Source organism: Dermacentor albipictus, chromosome 1 (assembly GCF_038994185.2).
Source record: "Dermacentor albipictus isolate Rhodes 1998 colony chromosome 1, USDA_Dalb.pri_finalv2, whole genome shotgun sequence".
Lineage (NCBI taxonomy): Eukaryota > Metazoa > Arthropoda > Arachnida > Ixodida > Ixodidae > Dermacentor > Dermacentor albipictus.
In genome coordinates, this window is record NC_091821.1 from 56845209 (window position 1) to 56872093 (window position 26885).

Below are 26885 nucleotides of genomic sequence, written 5' to 3' on the forward strand. Positions count from 1 at the left end.
ATTAGCCCTCGGCTATTGGTAAAAAGTTTTCGGGCTGCACCCACTTCACCTGCCTGTCACGCGACGTCACAAAATCACGCAAACTCACCGCGTCAAAGTGACGCGTATGCGATAAAGATGCATTATTATGCCGAACAAAACTGAATTTTCTTCAGAATAGCCGCAGGCTGCCCCGTTCCCAAAGGAACAAAAGAAGGCTGCCGCCGATCACTGAGACGCTGGCTACTCGCACCTGCCGGAGAGCATGGGTGTATTTGCGTATAATAAAACTTCTTGCGTCGCCGTGTAACGTTTTCTAGCCCTTTCGGCACGTTTACCCCCTCATTCTGCCAACTCTTCTTTGCTGAGGGTCAGTTTTAGCATCATTCTTAAGCTCCCGTTGCATGCCGCCGTGATTTTTGACCAGCCACCACAAGCTAAGTAAGGGAAAGCCGAGCAATCGCAGAAGCCGGCACCACCTTCTTCATCCGGTTAACGATTTTCAGTGCACTGGCTCTGCCCCAGTGAACCCCTCTCCACTTGAGCGTTCTCCTCGCCTCTTGTCAGTCAATTAGATACGACAAGCCGCTCAGTGTAGGCAATGTTATTCGTTTTTCAAGCAAACAAAAGCGACCTCCTATGAACGAGGAGATCGTTTAATTGGTCTGTTCAGACAACCGTGCGGGTGACCGCCCGGTGCTTGCATCGGTGGTTACGCAAATTTGACATCATGAGTTTGGAATACAAACATATTGGAATAGTTCTACGTTATAGGGCCCATCTTGTGCCAAAGAAAACCTTCCATGACCTGCCGATGAACTTGCAAATAAACAGCGTGGACGCTGTGATACTTGCGCGCCAACTTGGGCGACTGATTTCGGCTACGTTCAACGCCTGTGCTACATAATTTCTAGCCAATATGACTTGGGCTGCACATTTCGGTTACGGCCATCGTCTTACAACAGCATCATTTCGGGTCAAGGAGGATACCTTAACCGTTGTTGCCATAGAGGAACAGACACACGTATAAATGTTCTCATGAACTCGTGTAGTTCACGCCAGGAAATTCCTGCTTTCAATTAATCTATATTATGAGCCATCTTACTTGCGCACGCATAGATCAGAGCGTTTAAGCCTATTAGCGCTACCGCTTTACCATTAGCACCCCTGCAGACGCTAAGTGTGCACGCACGTCACAATACAGCCGGTCCAAGGGCAGCTGACACCCGGGATTGGCGGTGAACAGTAGAGCGCCTGTAGGTAGCGATGAAACGCCATACAAGCGGAGTTATGTAAAATTATGAACGTGGCCTGGAAGCTACATTGGACGGGCGCGGCGGCGTAGTTGCATATGTACCATAAATGGTTGTTTGTAGGCTGGTTGGTTCTTCAACACGAAAGCCAAATTGTGATGCAAAGATGCTGCAGTGCAACTTGGCTCCATACGCACAGGCATAACCAAGTTTTGTTAGCCTGGAGTTGCACAGCGTGACCTTAACCCTTATTTTGGAAGGACCGCATTCTCGGTTCACTAACATACTCTAATAGGCTGACAGCACTGCAATCCTATTGACGTAAATGGGGCGAAAAACATACCTAAAATCGCAGTGAGTTCGCAAGTCTCATGCGTACTTTCTAAGACATTTGTTTCATAGAAACCACGCAAAATATTTTGCCAGTCTTCTTTTTTTCCACAACTGACCAAAATGGTTTTTGTTACACGTGAGTGATAAGAATCGCTGAAGATCGGCGAACATATTACGAAGAGTTCTAGTCATTTTCATATACGAGACAGATGGCATGCTTCAAATAATTATTTACTCCGCTTTTTTTTTTTCTTTTTTTGATGGGTCCTTGCAGGCTACATCCCGTATTCAGGAGTAAGCAAATTTTTTTTGTTCCTGGTACGAAAATGAAATACCCCTTCTTGCGAGGAACGTTGAATCATGACCATGATTTATTTACCCACTATCTCCCGGCACATTAATGAAAAATCGACCAAATGTGCACATTTGCTTACTCTGTGGAAAACCCGCAATTCTGGAACAAATTCACTCGATCGATCAAGCCATAAATACTGAACGCGAACAAAATGAAGTGTCTAGAAATAAGAGCAAAAGCTTCTGGAACAAAGAAGGTTTTGCTCTTACATCCATAAGCTAAAGAGGGCTTTCGAAAGACTTACATTTCAGAGCCCAGGGTTCGAGATTCCGAAAACCGCGTAACAGCTTGAGCAATCCCAGCGAGCAATCAACGGACACGTCAGCCGTCTGCAACTTGCGGATGAAAGTGGGCGGGACCTTGGCAATGGCCTCGCCGATCATCTTCCGCATGCCGATGTAATAGGTGTCGAACGCGTCTGGTGTCGTGGCTTCGCCGTCTGAAGCGGCTCGCTCGCTTTCTCCATCTACACAACGACCATACTGGGGCGCACACATAATAATCAAGATGAGAACAAAGGATGAGTCTAGTGTATGGCGGCAGCTAACAAAGTATCTCGCCATGTTGTTACGGGTATCTGTGAGTAGCTTGCACTTGTTGCCTAGCTCAACAGCGACAAGAGACACCGGTCAAAGAGCACGCGTCACTGCGCGGCAATCGGTTTTTAAGCAGTCGTGGAAGCGAACCAACGTTGCGGGAAGGAGGGGGTGCGTGAGGCAAGCGACGAGGGGGGGGGGGGCGGGGCTGCGTGTTCGTTGGTGGAAGGGAGGTGGGTGGGAGGAGGAGTGGATGGCGAAGGGTTGGCGTAAGGGCATCACGCCGCAGCTACCCTTGGTTAAGGGTTTATGCAAAAACACGCATATGAAGAAAAGCGTTCGTCAATTCACCATGCCCGAGGCACCGACGCCAATCGTCCGTTCATCTCGAAGGGGACGCCAGTTGCGTGAGGCTGCGCGTATCGGCGGTGCTCATTAATTTCTACCCACTGTCTACGCAGTTTTGGAAACGCACGCACTCCACCTTCGTTTTGAAGTAAGCCCGGCGTAAAGGTCGCGCCTCACTCTCGCCCCTGTGAGGCCACTTTGTTTCTATACTGTCGGTGAAGCGTATACGCCGAGTACTTTCGGTGTGCCCTCCGCGTCATTCGGTGGGCAACCACCTGCCAGCCGCAGGGGCTTCGCAAGCTGAAGGTGAACGGACATTGCACGCTCTAGGTACACCGCCAGGCAAAACGCTCACGGCCCGCCGCCGGAAATATTATTGCGCAGTACCGCAAGTATACGCGCACACACAAACGCAGCTATAGCGTGCGCATTGATTTCCGGAATGATGGCGAATACGACGGCATGCTGTCGCGTGAGTGGTTCCCGGGTAATTCTAATCCCCCCGAATCGGAGAAAGTGGATCGCCGAGTCTGTGTGACCTTTCGCGCGATGTAAGGCCGGTACAGCAGTGGGGCTCTTAACAGGGAGTAAATTTTGTGTTCTCCTGTCACCGCAAGGCGCCGTTGCTTCGTGTCCCCGTTTTACTCGGCGTATATTCTAGCCCGTCCGCTGAACCATTATACTCGCGGGCTCCCATTAACTATGTGATTAGCATTTCAACCAATATTTTGCGGACTCACTGGTTAACATTTCGCTGAGAAAGATGAAAAGATAAAGTAATAGAGATAATTTAGACCACTTACGAAGCCCTACTGAGTTTCTCGCAGGCAGGACTTTTTTGTGTGCGCCCTTGAGAATGGCTATGGGATGGAAATGGCTATCATGTACATGAAAGAACGCGTCATCTGCGCTGCGGGACCCGTTAGAAAATACGTCGGACGCCGAAAGAAAAGGAGCAAGGTCTGTGTGAGTCAGAACATTGATGTGTGCCGCAAAAGAAGAGTTTGCAGAACCGACAGGAGACGATGGGTTAGAAAAATAAAATACGCTAATGTTACATTCCCGCCGGTTTTCGTGGCATCTTCGAGTAATGCTGCGATTTATTTATTTTTGTTTTCTATTGATTGAAAACGCATCTGGCGATTTCGTTTTGAATATTCTGCTGCCTCAAACGTTAGTAAACAATAAAAAAAGTTAAAGGCCTCCCTCCCCTCTGCCCTTACACACAAGATGAGCCAACTTTCTAAGAGCCAATACGTACACCGTAATAGCGATACAAGCAAACATTGAAATATGTTCACTGATGGGAGTCACTAAGATTTTAGTGACAGTATTCTGGAAATCAAAAGCCATGAATAGTGCCACCACCATCTGGTAGAAACTTGGTTCGATAGGCCTGGGTGCGTGGAGAGCCAGCATCGTCTTCTAGACTGAGCGGAGGAAAATAAATGCAGTGCTTTCTTTGCCTTCTTTCACTCAGCCGCCATCACCTCGTTTCTCCAGTGACTGACTGAGCCAGCCGAACATACAGTGAAAACATGACACATAGAACGCACACAATGCTATATTCATCTTATATTTTCGCGTGACGAGGAAAAGTACAGTGTCATTCAAAACTATGGCTTGTATGACGATACTGTTCTTATTAACATATGAGCGCACGCAATCGGCGGACAGAGCTTGTCTCACAAGACGTAGGGAAACAGGCTCAGCGCAATCAGTACTAGCTCGTATCTATTTAGTGGAATGCTCAGCGCATTGGGCAGTTCAATGTGTTGACATTTTTTGTAGCAAACTGTGATGAGATGCATAAACAGTGGGCTGCCTTTGCAGCTCAGAAGGTCCTTGTCTGAGGCCCCCTCTTAGCTCCCAAGGGGAACCTTCGAGTCGCTGAAAATGACAATTTTTTTCTTCGTGTTGAGCCCTCACTGTAAACGTAACCCGGGACGCACTAGAAAATACCTCAGCTGTTATTAATCGCGTGTCATTGCATAGTACATAATAGTGTGTAGTGGCATGACTATCACCTCCAAAGTCGGTGAAAAAGAAGATGGCTCACGTGCGGATAGCGTGAGAAGAAGAACGTGCCAGTGCGTTCGACCTGGGCCGCTCCCGAGACCCCGCGGCACCATGGCTGGCCGGTCTAAATAAACAGTGACCAGGGTTGCTTCCATTTCGCGCCGCCTCCTACAGATTGGTGACCCGTACCTTGCACATTTTATTTAGGGATGGCAAATGCTGATGGAGAAGAACTGGGTAAGCTCGCGGCATGCGCACGCACCTAAATTTAGTCACGATGTTAGAAATACCAACTGCCTTACGGAACACTATGTAATAAAAAAAAAATAGACGTAGAGATAAAGAAGTTGTTTTTTTAGCAGTGCGTTGCTAGCACCGACTAACATTAGCAATTGTGTGAGAACCACTGATTAGCACACCATCTAGCTAACTTTCGATCACATTAGGGCACACATGGCACTTGGGGAAGTAAAGCCGATGAGTGATCAAGGCCTGTACGTTTAGTAGGAATTCTGAGATTACCACCAGTTCTTAGATGTTCATCCTCATCGACCGGCATGAAATACCTTGATCTTCCACACAGTTTTGCCCTGCACCTCGTAAAGAAGGCTTTCAGAGAAAACGATATGTGGAAGGGCAAGGTTTTGGGCTAAAAGGTTTCGGACGGATATCTTGAATCAGATGCTAGATTCGGAATACGCGCCGACTGGACATGGCTCGATCCCTTACTGGCTGCTACTCTCCAAGTGCAGCGTCATCTCTAAAATTATTTGAAAAGTTCCTCAGTGAATCGCATTCAGCACAACAGTTATACAGCAATTACAGCAACATTACTGATGCCAACCATCGCAATTCTCGATCCTGCACAGTTTTTTCTAGTCACTTAGTCTTCATGGAAACGCCCAGTATGCGACGTTTTATATACGCCACTTTAACAGCCGCCCGAAACAAGGCGGAAGACACGACGCTTGAAGGATTTCTGACGGTGGATATTTGTCGCCAGGCTGGCGTAGTTGCGCTACGAATCAAACTACCATGTCGTCGTACACGTAACATGTACAAAACACGTGATAACAAAAGTGGCACCACTGGAAAAGCTCACGGCGCCAACAAGTAGGTCACTACGATCCGACTGTAGCAGAATAGCTAAGCCGAGGTTCGTATGACGGGGCATAAATCACTGCGGCAGAAGATTTTTTTTCACCTGTATATTGCAAGCAATCAGTAGTTGGCCGCTAGTTTCAATCTGCATGTCATGATTCAGCGATAAAATAAATGAAAGAAGATGACAATGTTTGCACGGACGCACCTCGAAGTTATATTTGCCCTTACATCCCTATCCGCTGCACACAGGTCTTACGTAAGCTATACAAGGTGTTTCACGTAACTTGAACCAAGGATTTTAAAAAAGTGGTTAGCCGCAGCTGAATGAAACCAACGGCATACTCCGGATACTCCCGCAATGAAACCTGGCATACTCCGGATAACCACCCTATCTGTTTCGCATGCGGTAATCCGGGAAATGTTGCGCGTTTCTGTCGCCGCATTGTATTAATCGCGTGTCATTGCATAGTACATAATAGTGTTTTCGTCATGATGCGCCGAACCTCCGCTACCTTCCCCAACAACCTTCGCACCGTTCTATCCCTGACACCTCGGACTCTTATTCATGTCGCCCCGCCTTCAACTCACGTTTGCCTCCTTCTCACCGCCGTCCCTTTTCAACCATGCTTCGCCGTTCTAGCTCTGGTCAGGAAGAAAACTGACAACCGCAGTTCCCGAGGTAAGAACTGCGGCGACGTCAAAATTTTCAAGGCCTCATCTTTCTTCTCCTAACGAAATCGCAGTTTTTTTTGTCGAAAGCGTCGCGACAACCGCTATTGCTCTAAGGCTAAACAACATTACCCGCAAGGATGGCTATCGTCTACTGCGCATAAACGACGTCCTGGATAGCCTGCAAGAAGCTGAATTCTTCTCCTTGCTGGATCTGCGCTCCGCGTGCTGGCAAGTGCCGATGGCTGAAGCCAACCGTCCACAAACGCATTTGTAACTCCTGATGGGTGATATGAGTTCACCGTAATGCCTTTCTGCCTTTGTATCGCGCCTGCCACTTTCGAAAGAATGATGGACACTATCATCAGGGGTCTTAAATGCCACACATGTCTTTGCTACTTGGATGACATTGTGGTCGTTTCTGCGGATTTCGAATCGCATCCCGACCGCCTAGAGCAAGTTCTTGTGTGTCTCGCGAAATCTGGGTTGCAACTGATATAGAAAAAAGTTCTTTTTCGTGCCCGCAAGCTTATCATCCCAGGCCACGTCGTCTCTAAAGAGGGAATTCTGCCAGCTCCTGCCAAACTTCGCGCCTTTGCTGAGTACCACAACCCCATGACTCTAAAGGTACTGCGGAGCTTCATCGGTTTGTCTTCCTGTTTCCGACGTTTCAGAAGTAATTTGACCCCCATCATTGCCCCCTTGACGCAGCTCCTTACTCGCACGTCTTACCTCTCGGCTTGGAATTCTCAGTGTAACGACTCAACTACAAGGCTCCGCCGGCTTCTCACGTCCACTTGAATACTACGCCACTTTGATCCCAATGCGCCTACAGAGGTTGACGTGGATGCTAGCGGTGTCAGATTTGACGCCATTCTTGCCCAATGCAAAGAGGGCTTTGACAAGTACGTTATTGCATATGCCAGCCGTACACTAACGAAGGCAGAATCCAACTATTCTGTGATGTCAATGGGAAAATTTTCTTATTACTTTATGGCCCCCAGTTTGACGTTGTGACAGAACACCATACCTTATGTTGGTTATCGTCCTTGAAAGACATTACTGGCCGCCTCACTCGTTGGGCTTTACGTCTTCAAGAGTATGACATACGTGTTATTTATTGCTCTGGACGCAAAAATTCATATGCCGAAGCCCTATCCCGTTCTCCGCTGCCTTCTGACCCCCTGTTAACTCACTAACTTCCACCTGCATTTGTCAGCTTTTGCCTGCACCGACATGCCTGCCGAGCAGCATAACGATCCCTGGATCTTTTCACTGCTGAACTTCCTGACTCCCCACTCACCTGAGTCGCTCTCATGCACCGTTCGTCGTCAAGCACAACACTTTGCCACCCGCGAAGATGCGTTGTATTGACGGAATTACCTCGCCGATGGCCGTCGATGACTCCTCGTTATTCCCCGCCATCTGCGCACACACGTCTGCGCAGCTTTTCACGATGGCCCCCAATGCGGCCACGCTGGCGTCTTCAAAACATACTTCCGTCTTCACCTTCAATACTACTGACGAGGCACGTACAGATTTGTTTGCCAGTACGTCCGTTCATGCGTTACGTCTCAACGCCGCAACACGCCTCCTCAAAGTTCCGCAGGCCCCCTGCAACCTTTACCTTGCCCTGCCAAACCATTCGACTGGGTTGGCATTGATCTTTACGGCCCCCTCCGAAGCACACCTGATGGTAACCGGTGGATCATTGTTGCTGTAGACCACCTCACACGGTACACCGAAACACCTACACTGCCAGCTTCCAGCGCGAAAGACGTCGCTTGCTTCCTTCTTCGCCACCTGATTCTGCGACACGGTGCCCCACATGAATGACTTAGTGACCGTGGCCGCGTCTTTATTTCCAATTCCATCGAGACCCTGCTAAAGGAGTACAACGTGGTTCACCACACCGCTTCCGCCTACCATCCTCAAACTACCGGCATGATGAAACGTTTCAATCGTACGCTCGGTTACATTCTTGCGATGTATGTGTCCTGCGATCCCTCCAATTGGGACCACGTACTTCCTTTTGTCCGTTATGTTGATAATTCTGCCCCGCAAACTACAACCTGTTTCTTTCTTTTATTTCTTCTCTATGAACGAGGACCCTCCTGCTTTATGGACACCATTCTCCCCTACCGTCCCGCCACTTATGAAGTGAAGGCAGTTTCAGAAGCTGCTGCGTATGCTGAAGAATGTTGCCAACTCGCTCGCTGGTTCACCACCCAAGATCAGTGGCGCCAAAAATCTCGCCATGATGCATCCGCTCCTAGTGCCCTATATTCCCCGAGAACGCTTGTTTTGCTTCAGGTCCTTGTCACTCCTCCAGGCCAATTCACTAAGTTTCTATCAAACTACCACGGCCCCTACCGCGTACTGAAGCAAACATCACCCGTGAGCTATGTCATCCAGCCGCTAGAAGCGTCTTCTGATCCCCGTTGCCGAGGGTGCGAAATAGTTCATATAGCACTGCTTAAACCACGCTACGACCCGCCGATGCTTTCATTCCCTAGGTCGCCGGGACGGCTCCTTTCTGGGCCGGGAGTTATTGTACTGGACGTTATCAGCGCCGGCACGGCGAAGTGGGGAAGAAGAAGATGAACTAGTAGTGCGCGCTCAATCACTGTCCAGCTGAGACTGCCCTGTTTTACCAGTCTTCTGTCAGACGATCTGCGGACTTGCAAGAACATCCCGTGGTATAATATATTATATATACGTTTACATAATCTACACAGGGTGTTTCACGCAACTTGTGCCAAGAATTTCAAAAAAAGCAGTTCCCGCAGCTGAATGAAACCAACGGCACACAGTTTGCCGTCATGTGACGCTGCTTAGACTATTTTTTATACTCCGCTTTATTAGTTAGTTATATAAGATAAATTATGCAACATTTTAATACTCTAACGCCGAGTGCGTTTTGTTGTGTTGTAAAGAGGGTTAAGAAACGACCGATCCAATTTTTAGTGGCAACGTACTGAACAAGCTGCGCGGCGATTTCTGTCGGCGTTTCAAGAAAGCCCGTGAAATAGGAAAAATAGTACGTGACTGCGCTTGTGCGCTATCGTATTGCAGCGCTCTCAACCGTGCGTCGAGCCTATCGCTTATCAGAGACGACGGCGCTTTCTTTCCGTGTGCCACCGCCAAAGATGCTGACATGTGTGAAGGCGATGCCTAAACGGAGCTGCTCACTTCACCACGGTCCGCGCAACGCACGGTACTTTCGCACGAACCGCGACTGACAGCGCAGCAATACGATACTGCACGAGCACAGTCACGTGGTTTTATTTCATATTTCACGGGCTTTCATTAAACGCCGAAAAAAATCACCACGCAGCATGTATACGTTCCCACAAAAAATTGGATCGATCGTTTCTGAGGACCCTCTACAACGCAACGAAACGCACTTGGCCCTAAAGTGTACATTAAATGTTTTCCATAATTCCGCTTATTTCAGTTACTAATTAGGCACAAAATATAATTTACTCTAAAGAGCGCTACATGACGCCAAACCGTATGCCGTTGGTGTCATTCAGCTGCGGCTTACCACGTTCTTTAGACCCTTTGCACAAGTTACGTGAAAGAATATATATATATATATATATATATATATATATATATATATATATATATATATATATATATATATAGAGAGAGAGAGAGAGAGAGAGAGAGAGAGATAAAGGGAGGGAGGGAGGTAGAGGGGAGAGAGAAAGAAATGCGTCATTGGAAGTTTTCTTGTTTTCTTTCCGTGGCAGGTCTGATTAGCAGTCCCACATGATGCACCACTTCGGACTCCTATAGCCACACGTATCCGACACAATTTGCACCATTACTGCGATTACAGAAACTAGCTCTGTAGAATTATTTTACATTCGAAATACACCGACGCAAGATCACAACGTCTGCTTCTGTCTTCGCACAATTGACCTATCTAATCTCTCTAGACATTACAAATATAGAGTACAAATAAAATAACAAAAAAAAGACACGGGCGAGTCTCAACAACACAAGCGTTCACTAACAACTGACGCCTCTCAGGAAAAGGTGACATATTTAAAGGGAAAAGGAGAATGGATGCCCTGCCCCATCAGTTCACATTGATGGTCCTATTGATAGTGTGCACATGCACGAATCAAACGTCACGTGAGTTTTGGTGAATACATTTACTGCCACGCTTACTATTTATTATTATTTGTTTTGAAGACATATATACAATTAACAGGAAATGGAAAGCGGGGAGCAGGCTATCAACTGCCACCGCAAGGGGCACAACGCCTGCCTACTCTTCAGAAGGGAGATGACAGCAACAAAGAAATAGAAGGCAGCAAGGAGGGGAGGAAAGAGGAAAGGAAGGGCAACAGGACAATTCTAAAGAATAAAGTAGAACACAGTACAGATCACACACAGTAGAGCCGGTCACTGAAGGTCCCGCTACTACAGAATGTTAAATGGGATAGTTTCGACGCTAGAAACGTGAACCTTAGTTAACTCTAGAAAAGTAAGTAGAGCGCGATGAGCCTGATCATGCTTAGACGCACAACCACTGGGGTACAAACATTCGTCGAAAGTGGCACACCGCAGGTCAAGGAGATGATAGTCTCTCATAGCGGCATGCGCTGCGAACTGAAAGCGGCACATTCAAATATAAGGTGCTTAAGTGTCTTGCAGGAGCCACAAGACGCACACGATGGACTGGTCACATGTCCTTGTCTATATAAACGATCGTGTACGTTCACGCAGCCAACCCTCAGCTTGAGTAGTTGTGCTCTAGCGCGACGAGGCAAGCTTCGACCGCGAACACGGGGCGGCAACGTTCCATTGGCGACGCACTGGTCTGGATGCTGCTTGAGCACGTGGCGACGAATCAGCAGACGAGCGTCATCAAGCTTGCACAAAATTTCTGGGCAGCAGTGGCTACGCTTTCAAAAGAACATACACCAATCAAATGCATTAAAGATATCATCGATGTCACGGGGTTTAAGCGGATTCAAATTGGCTTTCTAAAAAAATAAGTAAACACAAATATTTCTACACAATTTCTCTTATGACCATTGCGCTGTGAAGCGCGATCACAATGTGAAGGCTGTAAATGTGACGGCGACCGTGGCTTTGTCGTGGTCACGGAGCCTATGCATCGTACAGCGAGTTGCGGCTGCTTACATGTAGCTTTTGAATAATGCATTCCTAGAAGGCTGTTTTTGAAGCAGCATTCAAACGGATAAAAAAGTCGCCGGTCGCTAGATAGAAACGTCTGTCGCTAAACAGATATGGAAGTTGCTGAATCCAGTGGCAAAATAACTAAAATGGCAACGTTGATTACAGACCACCGAATTATAAAGAAAGAACGCTGGTTTTCTTATCCTTTTTTTTTTCTTTTTTATGGTTTAGGTTAGACGGCCAGAAGAAACGAGGGAGGATGCAAGCAGTGGAAGGTGAAACTCAGTTTAGACTGCCCATCGACAGCCTCCTCTTGAATGCAAACATGCGAGGGGCGTCCCGCAGTTGGCTCGCACGGTCACGCGAAGAGCTATAATCCTTAGCTTCTTAGTGCGGCCTGCCGAGCGTCATCAGCGATAGAGCACGTAGCGACGAGGCCCGAAAGACAACCCTAGCTGTCCAAGCAGGGTATACGTTAAAAAAACTCAGGAACGCCGGCGCAGTGGAGCACGCGAAACGTCTTGTGCGTGCTGCACATGGCGTGTGGGCACTAAGGTTTATTCGTGATAATTTTGGACCGTACGTGTCGAACGCTGTGGAGGGGCATAGCCGAGGAATTTCGGGCTACTCCCAGTTCACCTGCCTGTCACGCGACGTCACAAAACCGCACAAACTCACCGCGTCAAAGTGATGCGTACGCGATAAAGATGCATTAATATGCCGAACAAAACTGAATTTTCTTCGGAATAGCCGCAGGCTGCCCGTTCCGAAAGGAATAAAAGAAGGCTGCCGCCGATCGCTGAGACGCTGGCTACTCGCACCTACCGGAGAGCATGGGTGTATTTGCGTATAATAAAACTTCTTGCGTGGCCGTGTAACGTTTTCGAGCCCTTTGGGCACGTTTACCCCCTGATTCTGCCAACTCTTCTTTGCTGAGGGTAAGTTTTAGCATCATTCGTAAGTTCCCGTTGCATGCCGCCGTGATTTTTGACTAGCCACCACAAGCTAAGTAAGGGAAAGCCGAGCAATCGCAGACGCCGGCACCACCCTCTTCATCCGGTTAACGATTTTCAGTGCACTGGCTCTGCCCCAGTGAATCCCTCTCCACTTGAGCGTTCTCCTCGCCTCTTGTCAGTCAATTAGATACGACAAGCCGCTCAGTGTAGGCAATGTTATTCGTTTTTCAAGCAAACAAAAGTGACCTCCTATGAACGAGGAGATCGTTTGATTGGTCTGTTCAGACAACCCTGCGGGTGACCGCCCGGTGCTTGCATCGTTGGTTACGCAAATTTGACGTCATGAGTTTGGAATATAAACATATTGGAATAGTTTTACGTTATAGGGCCCATCTTATGCCAAAGAAAACCTTCCATGACCTGCCGATGAACTTGCAAATAAGCAGCGTGGACGCTGTGATACCTGCGCGCCAACTTGGGCGACTGATTTCGGCTACGTTCAACGCCTGTGCTACATAATTTCTAGCCAATATGACTTGGGCTGCACATTTCGGTTACGGCCATCGTCTTACAACAGCATCATTTCGGGTCAAGGAGGATCCCTTAACCGTTGTTGCCATAGAGGAACAGACACACGTGTAAATGTTCTCATGAACTCGTGTAGTTCACGCCAGGAAATTCCTGCTTTCAATTAATCTATATTATGAGCCATCTTACTTGCGCACGCATAGATCAGAGCGTTTAAGCCTATTAGCGCTACCGCTTTACCATTAGCACCCCTGCAGACGCTAAGTGTGCACGCACGTCACAATACAGCCGGTCCAAGGGCAGCTGACACCCGGGATTGGCGGTGAACAGTAGAGCGCCTGTAGGTAGCGATGAAACGTCATACAAGCGGAGTTATGTAAAATCATGAACGTGGCCTGGAAGCTACATTGGACGGGCGCGGCGGCGTAGTTGCATATGTACCATAAATGGTTGTTTGTAGGCTGGTTGGTTCTTGAACACGAAAGCCAAATTGTGATGCATAGATGCTGCAGTGCAACTTGGCTCCATACGCACAGGCATAACCAAATTTTGTTAGCCTCGAGTTGCACAGCATGACCTTAACCCTTATTTTGGAAGGACCGCATTCTCGGTTCACTAACATACTCTAATAGGCTGACAGCACTGCAATCCTATTGACGTAAATGGGGCGAAAAACATACCTAAAATCGCAGTGAGTTCGCAAGTCTCATGCGTACTTTCTAAGACATTTGTTTCATAGAAACCACGCAAAATATTTTGCCAGTCTTCTTTTTTTCCACAACTGACCAAAATGGTTTTTGTTACACGTGAGTGATAAGAATCGCTGAAGATCGGCGAACATATTACGAAGAGTTCTTGTCATTTTCATATACGAGACAGATGGCATGTTTCAAATAATTATTTACTCCGCTTTTTTTTTCTTTTTTTGATGGGTCCTTGCAGGCTACATCCCGTATTCAGGAGTAAGCAAATTTTTTTTGTTCCTGGTACGAAAATGAAATACCCCTTCTTGCGAGGAACGTTGAATCATGACCATGATTTATTTACCCACTATCTCCCGGCACATTAATGAAAAATCGACCAAATGTGCACATTTGCTTACTCTGTGGAAAACCCGCAATTCTGGAACAAATTCACTCGATCGATCAAGCCATAAATACTGAACGCGAACAAAATGAAGTGTCTAGAAATAAGAGCAAAAGCTTCTCGAACAAAGAAGGTTTTGCTCTTACATCCATAAGCTAAAGAGGGCTTTCGAAAGACTTACATTTCAGAGCCCAGGGTTCGAGATTCCGAAAACCGCGTAACAGCTTGAGCAATCCCAGCGAGCAATCAACGGACACGTCAGCCGTCTGCAACTTGCGGATGAAAGTGGGCGGGACCTTGGCAATGGCCTCGCCGATCATCTTCCGCATGCCGATGTAATAGGTGTCGAACGCGTCTGGTGTCGTGGCTTCGCCGTCTGAAGCGGCTCGCTCGCTTTCTCCATCTACACAACGACCATACTGGGGCGCACACATAATAATCAAGATGAGAACAAAGGATGAGTCTAGTGTATGGCGGCAGCTAACAAAGTATCTCGCCATGTTGTTACGGGTATCTGTGAGTAGCTTGCACTTGTTGCCTAGCTCAACAGCGACAAGAGACACCGGTCAAAGAGCACGCGTCACTGCGCGGCAATCGGTTTTTAAGCAGTCGTGGAAGCGAACCAACGTTGCGGGAAGGAGGGGGTGCGTGAGGCAAGCGACGAGGGGGGGGGGGGGGGCGGGGCTGCGTGTTCGTTGGTGGAAGGGAGGTGGGTGGGAGGAGGAGTGGATGGCGAAGGGTTGGCGTAAGGGCATCACGCCGCAGCTGCCCTTGGTTAAGGGTTTATGCAAAAACACGCATATGAAGAAAAGCGTTCGTCAATTCACCATGCCCGAGGCACCGACGCCAATCGTCCGTTCATCTCGAAGGGGACGCCAGTTGCGTGAGGCTGCGCGTATCGGCGGTGCTCATTAATTTCTACCCACTGTCTACGCAGTTTTGGAAACGCACGCACTCCACCTTCGTTTTGAAGTAAGCCCGGCGTAAAGGTCGCGCCTCACTCTCGCCCCTGTGAGGCCACTTTGTTTCTATACTGTCGGTGAAGCGTATACGCTGAGTACTTTCGGTGTGCCCTCCGCGTCATTCGGTGGGCAACCACCTGCCAGCCGCAGGGGCTTCGCAAGCTGAAGGTGAACGGACATTGCACGCTCTAGGTACACCGCCAGGCAAAACGCTCACGGCCCGCCGCCGGAAATATTATTGCGCAGTACCGCAAGTATACGCGCACACACAAACGCAGCTATAGCGTGCGCATTGATTTCCGGAATGATGGCGAATACGACGGCATGCTGTCGCGTGAGTGGTTCCCGGGTAATTCTAATCCCCCCGAATCGGAGAAAGTGGATCGCCGAGTCTGTGTGACCTTTCGCGCGATGTAAGGCCGGTACAGCAGTGGGGCTCTTAACAGGGAGTAAATTTTGTGTTCTCCTGTCACCGCAAGGCGCCGTTGCTTCGTGTCCCCGTTTTACTCGGCGTATATTCTAGCCCGTCCGCTGAACCATTATACTCGCGGGCTCCCATTAACTATGTGATTAGCATTTCAACCAATATTTTGCGGACTCACTGGTTAACATTTCGCTGAGAAAGATGAAAAGATAAAGTAATAGAGATAATTTAGACCACTTACGAAGCCCTACTGAGTTTCTCGCAGGCAGGACTTTTTTGTGTGCGCCCTTGAGAATGGCTATGGGATGGAAATGGCTATCATGTACATGAAAGAACGCGTCATCTGCGCTGCGGGACCCGTTAGAAAATACGTCGGACGCCGAAAGAAAAAGAGCAAGGTCTGTGTGAGTCAGAACATTGATGTGTGCCGCAAAAGAAGAGTTTGCAGAACCGACAGGAGACGATGGGTTAGAAAAATAAAATACGCTAATGTTACATTCCCGCCGGTTTTCGTGGCATCTTCGAGTAATGCTGCGATTTATTTATTTTTGTTTTCTATTGATTGAAAACGCATCTGGCGATTTCGTTTTGAATATTCTGCTGCCTCAAACGTTAGTAAACAATAAAAAAAGTTAAAGGCCTCCCTCCCCTCTGCCCTTACACACAAGATGAGCCAACTTTCTAAGAGCCAATACGTACACCGTAAGAGCGATACAAGCAAACATTGAAATATGTTCACTGATGGGAGTCACTAAGATTTATTGACAGTATTCTGGAAATCAAAAGCCATGAATAGTGCCACCACCATCTGGTAGAAACTTGGTTCGATAGGCCTGGGTGCGTGGAGAGCCAGCATCGTCTTCTAGACTGAGCGGAGGAAAATAAATGCAGTGCTTTCTTTGCCTTCTTTCACTCAGCCGCCATCACCTCGTTTCTCCAGTGACTGACTGAGCCAGCCGAACATACAGTGAAAACATGACACATAGAACGCACACAATGCTATATTCATCTTATATTTTCGCGTGACGAGGAAAAGTACAGTGTCATTCAAAACTATGGCTTGTATGACGATACTGTTCTTATTAACATATGAGCGCACGCAATCGGCGGACAGAGCTTGTCTCACAAGACGTAGGGAAACAGGCTCAGCGCAATCAGTACTAGCTCGTATCTATTTAGTGGAATGCTGAGCGCATTGGGCAGTCCAATGGGTTGACATTTTTTGTAGCAAATTGTGATGAGATGCATAAACAGTAGGCTGCCTTTGCAGCTCAGAAGGTCCTTGTCCGAGGCCCCCTCTTAGCTCCCAAGGGGAACCTTCGAGTCGCTGAAAATGACAATTTTTTTGTTCGTGTTGAGCCCTCACTGTAAACGTAACCCGGGACGCACTAGAAAATACCTCAGCTGTTATTAATCGCGTGTCATTGCATAGTACATAATAGTGTGTAGTGGCATGACTATCACCTCCAAAGTCGGTGAAAAAGAAGATGGCTCACGTGCGGATAGCGTGAGAAGAAGAACGTGCCAGTGCGTTCGACCTGGGCCGCTCCCGAGACCCCGCGGCACCATGGCTGGCCGGTCTAAATAAACAGTGACCAGGGTTGCTTCCACTTCGCGCCGCCTCCTACAGATTGGTGACCCGTACCTTGCACATTTTATTTAGGGATGGCAAATGCTGATGGAGAAGAACTGGGTAAGCTCGCGGCATGCGCACGCACCTAAATTTAGTCACGATGTTAGAAATACCAACTGCCTTACGGAACACTATGTAATAAAAAAAAAATAGACGTAGATATAAAGAAGTTGTTTTTTTAGCAGTGCGTTGCTAGCACCGACTAACATTAGCAATTGTGTGAGAACCACTGATTAGCACACCATCTAGCTAACTTTCGATCACATTAGGGCACACATGGCACTTGGGGAAGTAAAGCCGATGAGTGATCAAGGCCTGTACGTTTAGTAGGAATTCTGAGATTACCACCAGTTCTTAGATGTTCATCCTCATCGACCGGCATGAAATACCTTGATCTTCCACACAGTTTTGCCCTGCACCTCGTAAAGAAGGCTTTCAGAGAAAACGATATGTGGAAGGGCAAGGTTTTGGGCTAAAAGGTTTCGGACGGATATCTTGAATCAGATGCTAGATTCGGAATACGCGCCGACTGGACATGGCTCGATCCCTTACTGGCTGCTACTCTCCAAGTGCAGCGTCATCTCTAAAATTATTTGAAAAGTTCCTCAGTGAATCGCATTCAGCACAACAGTTATACAGCAATTACAGCAACATTACTGATGCCAACCATCGCAATTCTCGATCCTGCACAGTTTTTTCTAGTCACTTAGTCTTCATGGAAACGCCCAGTATGCGACGTTTTATATACGCCACTTTAACAGCCGCCCGAAACAAGGCGGAAGACACGACGCTTGAAGGATTTCTGACGGTGGATATTTGTCGCCAGGCTGGCGTAGTTGCGCTACGAATCAAACTACCATGTCGTCGTACACGTAACATGTACAAAACACGTGATAACAAAAGTGGCACCACTGGAAAAGCTCACGGCGCCAACAAGTAGGTCACTACGATCCGACTGTAGCAGAATAGCTAAGCCGAGGTTCGTATGACGGGGCATAAATCACTGCGGCAGAAGATTTTTTTTCACCTGTATATTGCAAGCAATCAGTAGTTGGCCGCTAGTTTCAATCTGCATGTCATGATTCAGCGATAAAATAAATGAAAGAAGATGACAATGTTTGCACGGACGCACCTCGAAGTTATATTTGCCCTTACATCCCTATCCGCTGCACACAGGTCTTACGTAAGCTATACAAGGTGTTTCACGTAACTTGAACCAAGGATTTTAAAAAAGTGGTTAGCCGCAGCTGAATGAAACCAACGGCATACTCCGGATACTCCCGCAATGAAACCTGGCATACTCCGGTTAACCACCCTATCTGTTTCGCATGCGGTAATCCGGGAAATGTTGCGCGTTTCTGTCGCCGCATTGTATTAATCGCGTGTCATTGCATAGTACATAATAGTGTTTTCGTCATGATGCGCCGAACCTCCGCTACCTTCCCCAACAACCTTCGCACCGTTCTATCCCTGACACCTCGGACTCTTATTCATGTCGCCCCGCCTTCAACTCACGTTTGCCTCCTCACCGCCGTCCCTTTTCAACCATGCTTCGCCGTTCTAGCTCTGGTCAGGAAGAAAACTGACAACCGCAGTTCCCGAGGTAAGAACTGCGGCGACGTCAAAATTTTCAAGGCCTCATCTTTCTTCTGCTAACGAAATCGCAGTTTTTTTTGTCGAAAGCGTCGCGACAACCGCTATTGCTCTAAGGCTAAACAACATTACCCGCAAGGATGGCTATCGTCTACTGCGCATAAACGACGTCCTGGATAGCCTGCAAGAAGCTGAATTCTTCTCCTTGCTGGATCTGCGCTCCGCCTGCTTGCAAGTTCCGACGGCTGAAGCCAACCGTCCAAAAACGCATTTTGTAACTCCTGATGGATGATATGAGTTCACCGTAATGCCTTCCTGCCTTTGTATCGCGCGTGCCACTTTCAAAAGAATGATGGGCACTATCCTCAGGGGTCTTAAATGCCACACATGTCTTTGCTACTTGGATGACATTGTGGTCGTTTCTGCGGATTTCGAATCGCATCCCGACCGCCTTGAGCAAGTTCTTGTGTGTCTCGCGAAATCTGGGTTGCAACTGATATAGAAAAAAGTTCTTTTTCGTGCCCGCAAGCTTATCATCCTAGGCCACGTCGTCTCTAAAGAGGGAATTCTGCCAGATCCTGCCAACCTTCGCGCCTTTGCTGAGTACCACAACCCCATGACTCTAAAGGTACTGCGGAGCTTCATCGGTTTGTCTTCCTGTTTCCGACGTTTCTTAGGTAATTTGACCCCGATCATCGCCCCCTTGACGCAGCTCCTAACTTGCACGTCTTACCTCTCGGCTTGGAATTCTGAGTGTGACGACTCAACTACGAGGCTCCGCCGGCTTCTCACGTCCACTTGAATACTACGCCACTTTGATCCCGATGCGCCTACAGAGGTTGACACGGATGCTAGCGGTGTCAGACATGACGCCATTCTTGCCCAATGCAAAGAGGGCTTTGACAAGTACGTTATTGCATATGCCAGCCGTACCCTAACGACGGCAGAATCCAATTATTATGTGATGTCAATGGCAAAATTTTGTTCTTACTTTATGGCCCCCAGTTTGACGTTGTTATAGAACACCATACCTTATGTTGGTTATGTTAGAGTATGACATACGTGTCATTTATCGCTCTGGACGCAAAGATTCATATGCCGAAGCCCTATCCCGTTCTCCGCTGCCTTCTGACCCTGTTAACTCATTAACTTCCACCTGCATTTGTCAGCTTTTGCCTTCACCGACATGCCTGCCGAGCAGCATAAAGATCCCTGGATCTTTTCACTGCTGGACTTCCTGACTCACCACTCACCTGAGTCGCTCTCATGCACCGTTCGTCGTCAAGCACAACACTTTGCCACCCGCGAAGATGCGTTGTATCGATGGAATTACCTCGCCGATGGCCCTCGATGACTCCTCGTTATTCCCCACCATCTGCGCTCACACGTCTGCGGAGCTTTTCACGATGGCCCCCAATGCGGCCACGCTGCCGTCTTCAACACATACTTCCGTCTTCGCCTTCGATACTACTGACGAGGCACGTACAGATTCGTTCGCCAGTACGTCCGTTCATGCGTTACGTCTCAACGCCACAACACGCCTCCTCAAAATTCCGCAGGCCCCCTGCAACCTTTACCTTGCCCTGCCAAACCATTCGACTGGGTTGGCATTGATCTTTACGGCCCCCTCCGAAGCACACCTGATGGTAACCGGTGGATCATTGTTGCTGTAGACCACCTCACACGGCACACCGAAACACCTACACTGCCAGCTTCCAGCGCGAAAGACGTCGCTTGCTTCCTTCTTCGCCACCTGATTCTGCGACACGGTGCCCCACATGAATTACTTAGTGACCGTGGCCGCGTCTTTATCTCCAATTCTATCGAGACCCTGCTAAAGGAGTACAACGTGGTTCACCACACCGCTTCCGCCTACCATCCTCAAACTACCGGCATGGTGAAACGTTTCAATCGTACGCTCGGTTACATTCTTCCGATGTATGTGTCCTGCGATCACTCCAATTGGGACCGCGTACTTCCTTTTGTCCGTTATGTTGATAATTGTGCCCCGCAAACTACAACCGGTTTCTTTCCTTTATTTCTTCTCTATGGACGAGGACCCTCCTGCTTTATGGACACCATTCTCCACTACCGTCCCGCCACTTATGAAGTGATGGCAGTTTCAGAAGCGGCTGCGTATGCTGAAGAATGTTGCCAACTCGCTCGCTGGTTCACCACCCAAGATCAGTGGCGCCAAAAATCTCGCCATGATGCATCCGCTCCTAGTGCCCTCTATTCCCGAGAACGCTTGTTTTGCTTCAGGTCCTTGTCACTCCTCCAGGCCAATTCACTAAGTTTCTATCAAACTACCACGGCCCCTACCGCGTACTGAAGCAAACATCACCCGTGAGCTATGTCATCCAGCCGCTAGAAGCGTCTTCTGATCCCTGTTGCCGAGGGTGCGAAATAGTTCATATAGCACTGCTTAAACCATGCTACGACCCGCCGATGCTGTCATTCCCTAGGTCGCCGGGACGTCTCCTTTCTGGGCCGGGAGTTATTGTACTGGACGTTATCAGCGCCGGCACTCAAATATAAGGTGCTTAAGTGTCTCGCAGGAGCCACAAAACGCACACGATGGACTGGTCACACGTCCTTGTCTATATAAACGATCGTGTACGTTCACGCAGCCAACCCTCAGCTTGAGTAGTTGTGCTCTAGCGCGACGAGGCAAGCTTCGACCGCGAATACGGGGCGGCAACGTTCCATTGGCGACGCACTGGTCTGGATGCTGCTCGAGCACGTGGCGACGAATCAGCAGACGAGCGTCATCAAGCTTGCACAAAATTTCTGGGCAACAGTGGCTACGCTTTCAAAAGAACATACCTCAATCAAATGCATTAAAGATATCATCGATGTCACAGGGTTTAAGCGGATTCAAATTGGTTTTCTAAAAAAATAAGTAAACACAAATATTTCTACGCAATTTCTCTTATGACCACTGCGCTGTGAAGCGCGATCACAATGTTAAGACTGTAAATGTGACGGCGACCGTTGCTTTGTCGTGGTCACGGAGCCTATGCATCGTACAGCGAGTTGCGGCTGCTTACATGTAGCTTTTGAATATTGCATTCCTAGAAGGCTGTTTTTGAAGCAGCATTCAAACGGATAAAGAAGTCGCCGGTCGCTGGATAGAAACGTCTGTCGCTAAACAGATAAAGAAGTTGCTGAATCCAGTGGCAAAATAAGTAAAATGGCAACGCTGATTACAGGCCACTGAATTATAAAGAAAGAACGCTGGTTTTCTTATCCTTTTTTTTCTTTTTTATGGTTTAGGTTAGACGGCCAGAAGAAACGAGGGAGGATGCAAGCAGTAGAAGGTGAAACTCAGATTAGACTGCCCGTCGACAGCCTCCTCTTGAATGCAAGCATGCGAGGGGCGTCCCGCAGTTGGCTCACACGGTCACCGCGAAGAGCTTAGCTTCTTAGTGCGACCTGCCGAGCGTCATCAGCGATAGAGCAGGTAGCGACGAGGCCCGAAAGACAACCCTAGCTGTCCAAGCAGGGGATACGTTAAAAAAGCTCAGGAAGGCCGGCGCAGTGGAGCACGCGAAACGTCTTGTGCGTGCTGTACATGGCGTGTGGGCACTAAGGTTTATTAGTGACAATTTTGGGCCGTACATGTCGAACGCAGTGGAGGGGCATAGCCGAGGAAGCAGGAAATTTTTGTGGCATATTGCACATTTGTACACCTATGAACTCCTGACGAACGCCAGTTTGAGTTTAATAAATTATCCCTACTATGGCATAGTTGTCTCAAAGGCGATCGTTCCTTCTCGGATGGACAAACGTGCTGCAGAGCTACGTCTTTCTGAACGCAGCGCGCTAGGCTAAATTTAGCTCCGATTACGTCATGCGTGACGCTACAACAGCGCCATCTTATATGCACGCGACACATACATGGTCGAATAATGGCTTATTTATCTCTACACAATTATACTAAGGTAAGGTACATGGGTCGTATTGTTGCAAGTATATAAACAGTAGTGCTGTAACATATTGTCGTCGCATCGGTTTCAGCAAAATGATCTCCTTTCACCCCTTTCAAAGATGTTTCACGACAAGAAGCATAATGACGTGGGCGTTATTCTGAAAGGAAAATTGGCATCAGCTGTAGTTTTGTTGACCTTGCCATTGTGTAGCAGACAGTATCCGCTTTCGAAAGGGGGAGATGTTCAAATGGCGATGGCCACAGTGGCTGCTGAAGATGAACATCTCGGAAGGCCATCGCCATTCGAACATCTCCTCCTTTCGAAAGCGGATACTGTCTGCTACACAATGGCAAAATCAATCTAACTACAGCTGAATCCATGGTTCCTTTCAGAATAACGCACATGTCAGTAACATATATATTCGCGTCGATGCCTTAAGAATAGACATCCGGCATTTCGCCCGGATTCCATCACATCAGCAAGATCTTGATGAGGGCTAGTTAGTTCATATTTAGAACTGAGGTTAAACAACGCGAATAAAACAAGGACACGAGGAAACAAATACCACCGACAAGCTCTTTTCTGTAGTATTTGTTTCCTCGTGTCCTTGTTTTATTCGCGCTGTTTAACGTCAGTTCCACCCCATCACCTCGCTTCGCTTCCTGCTTCTACGCCACACTCTGCATTCACTCACATTATTGCTTCGCATCGTGCAATGCTTCCCTCGAACTTCACGCCTGCAACAAGATCACCATTACCGTTGCGATGCCTATATCCTTTCGAAGTCCTTCTAACAATTCCTCAAATCCAAAAGAAAACACAGTAGTCATTTTTAGCCCTACAACAATCCACACTACTGCTCTTGCACGAGAAACACAGCGGATACCTTCACATTTACACGGATGGTTCAGTTTCCTCTGCAGGCTCAGCAGGACCAGTGGTCATTCCCGCGAATTCCATCACCATAAAATTCAAGACATAGGATTTTACGTCATCGACAGCCGCATAACTGGCCGCCCTCCGTGTTGCTCTAGAGCTCGTAGTTGAAGAACGGTAACAGGCATGGTCAACCTTCTCCGACTCCAAGGTCGCTCTCCAGAGCATTGCGTCGCCATTTCGTAATAGACCGAATGAGCAATTAGTCGCTGACATACGACTCCTTCACCACCACGCAATAGAGAAAAAACACAACATGGCATATCAGTGGATACCGGGCCATTGCGGTATCTGTGCAGATGAGGCTGCTCGATTTGCTCATGCTGGTCCCCACTGTGCAGCTATACCGTTATCCAGAACAGAAGCAGCTACAGGGCTTAGTTCGCTCGCAGGTGAACGTACACTGTGAAACGTACAGTGGAACTCGATAGAATTTACCAACGCTCGTCTCCACAACTTGCATCCGAACTACCAAGAGCTGAGGAGACGCTTCTGTGCCTCTTGTGGCTTGGTGTGGCCTTCACGAATGCGTACTCATTTCTGTCAAACAGCCCTACATGCGATAACTGTAGCTGCGAGGAAACAATCGCCCACCTTCTCTGTGAGTGTCTCCACTTCAGTGCGCCCAGGAAAGAACTTTCAAGAGTGCTAGATAGTCTTGAAAAATGCTATTTGTCGGAGAAAAAGGCCCTGGCACACTGGCTGAGATCGTTCTCAGCCCAGAAGGCTTGGAAAGCGTTGTTGCGCTTCTTGCGGAGGACTGGTCTTAGAGACAGACTAAAGCAGTGCCGTATTCTCCTTTCCTTTTTCACTTGTATTTTTCCTCTTCCATTTTTTTGTAATATCTCTTTTTTAATATTTTTTATTCCCCTTGCCCCTTTCCCCAGCCAAGGGTAGCCAGCCGGTCTGAGAACTGGCTAACCTCCCTGTCTTTCCGTCTATTTCTCCTCCTCCTCATCCTTGAAAGGGCCTACTCTGCCTCCCTCCCAATGTCAAACCTGGGGGGGGGGGGGGGCATGTGCCCCCATAGCCCCACGGTAGATACGCCTATGGCCCTATCATGCGGTCAACGTCCTGATAAGCAGCACAATCGGAACCTTTCCTGTGCAATAGGATTCACTGCGAAAGCGATGAAGTTGTTTGGCTCCTCTGGAGTGGTTCCTCTCTGTTGAATCAGATGCTACTGTCAGTATGAAAAAGCACTAAGTCATGGCGCTTTGTAATGTGATGGTGCACAGAAAACTACTCTTTAAAGTAATGCATATCCAATGCCCACGTTGGAATCCATAGGAAGCGACTAAATGCTGCAAAACCAAGTCCGATGAGTACAGGTGCGCTAATTGTAATGCTATGTAACGTGCAATCTCATGCAATATTCATGCGCATCCCAGGTCAGAACTTGAACGCTATGCAATGTGTATATTTAAACTCGCAGTGGAGGCGCAGCATATACCTTTGCCGCTGCGCCGTTAAGCCCGAGAGCACGGGATCGAATCCCGCCCGTGGCGGCCGCAATCCTATGGAAGTGAAATGAAAAAAGAAAGCCTGCGTATCGTGCATTGGGTACACAATAAAGAACCCAAGGTCTTCAAAACTAATGCGAAGTCCTCCATTACGGCGTGCCTCAATCCTATAGCGGTTTTGGTGCGTACAACCCCAAAATTTCTTTTTGTGTATATTTATACAATACAGCGTCTACAAATGTAAAAAAAAGAGTATGTCATGCTATTGCATACGCTGACACATGTTTGTCTGTCGAAAAATTGTGACGAGAGCTGTATAGCCGGTTTCGCGCGCGGGATAACAGCAGCGAGCGTGCAGCTCCAAGAAACTTCCACTCGCGCACACCTCATGTCCGCTACACAGGAATAAAAAGCGTGTTTTCAAGTTGTTTCAATATACGGAGAGTCTCCTATTAAGTTTTCAAATAAAAGAAAGGCGCGAGATTGCTCAAGACTAATACTTATAATTTATCGTTGAGCTCACGGCAAAGTTGACTCGTAAAAATTGCTGGTTCGTACAGGGGAAAAATTGTCGAAAACCTTCGGTATTGCATTTGAAGGCATTCCTGCTATAGTCAGCATGGCTACTTCAGCTAGCAAAACCAGAAGCCATCCAGGGCCTCACTTTGTTCAAATTCAATTCCTGAATGTGTGACCTAGCACAAACTAGTACGTGCATTAGTAAGATCTTGATGAGGGCTAGTTGGTTCATACTTAGAACTGAGGTGAAACAGCGCGAAAAAGACGAGGACACAAGGAAACAAATACCACAGACAAGCGCTGACTGCCAACTGGAAGTTTATTTGAAAATCACCGGACTTTTATAGCTTTCATCAGCATAGGCATGCGCACATCATTCACAAAAACATCTGCAAGTCATCATTTTAATCTTTCTTCCAAAAATGTTATTTCTTTTCCCGACAAGGCAAGAGAGGGAGTGCTCACACATTTATCACCTTCCTTTCTTATATGAAAGGCCTCTATTATCTCCCTTTCCTTCTTGCTCTTTCCTTTCCCTATGAATTTAGTCTTTCCAAATATGGGGGTGCATTTACACTTGTTACAGTGTCCAGCTAAATGACTCCCATAGCCATTCTTTAGGTTAGTGCTGTGCTGACGAGCTCTTTCATCGAAGCACTGTCCCGTTTGACCTATATAAGATTTCCCACAGCTTAGCGGTATTTGATAGATGATATTGCGCCTGCACTCAGTGAAACGTGTTTTATGATTAGTGGTGCACAAGTGCCTTTCGCGCTTGTTCATGCGATTGCATATCGAGGACAACTTGCACGGGGCACTGAAAACCAAATTAATATTATGTCTATTAGAAACTTTCTTCAGATTGTGAGACAGCTTGAGTAGCTATGGCACCACTTGCACTAGTCTTTTGTCTTTGTTTTTTTCTTGGGAAGCATCGGAACTTCTTTTCTCTTTCTGCAAAATGGCTTCGCATACTGAAGTGATCACAGAACTGGGAAAGCCTGCGTTCTGTAGTCGCGATATCTCATTTAAAAAACTATGATTGCACTCATGCTCACATGACTTACTAAGTGCTGCCTTAATGCACGTTGTCGCTA

The 26885-nt window shown here is 47.8% G+C and overlaps 1 protein-coding gene across 5 annotated transcripts in view; it reads right to left on the reverse strand.

The window, feature by feature from the left end:
* LOC135899356 (nose resistant to fluoxetine protein 6-like) overlaps positions 1-26885 on the reverse strand; it is a 196012-nt gene that overhangs the window by 78735 nt on the left and 90392 nt on the right. Inside the window, exon 1 of one of the 5 annotated variants that reach the window (XM_065428604.1) lies at positions 2165-2598. The exons of 3 other annotated variants lie outside the window; for them this stretch is intronic. In XM_065428604.1, the coding sequence (XP_065284676.1) occupies positions 2165-2483 (319 nt within the window). In that variant the 5' untranslated portion in view covers positions 2484-2598. Of the gene's footprint in view, positions 1-2164; positions 2599-26885 lie in introns of those variants that run through there. One more of the 5 variants, XM_065428603.1, reaches the window with a different exon arrangement.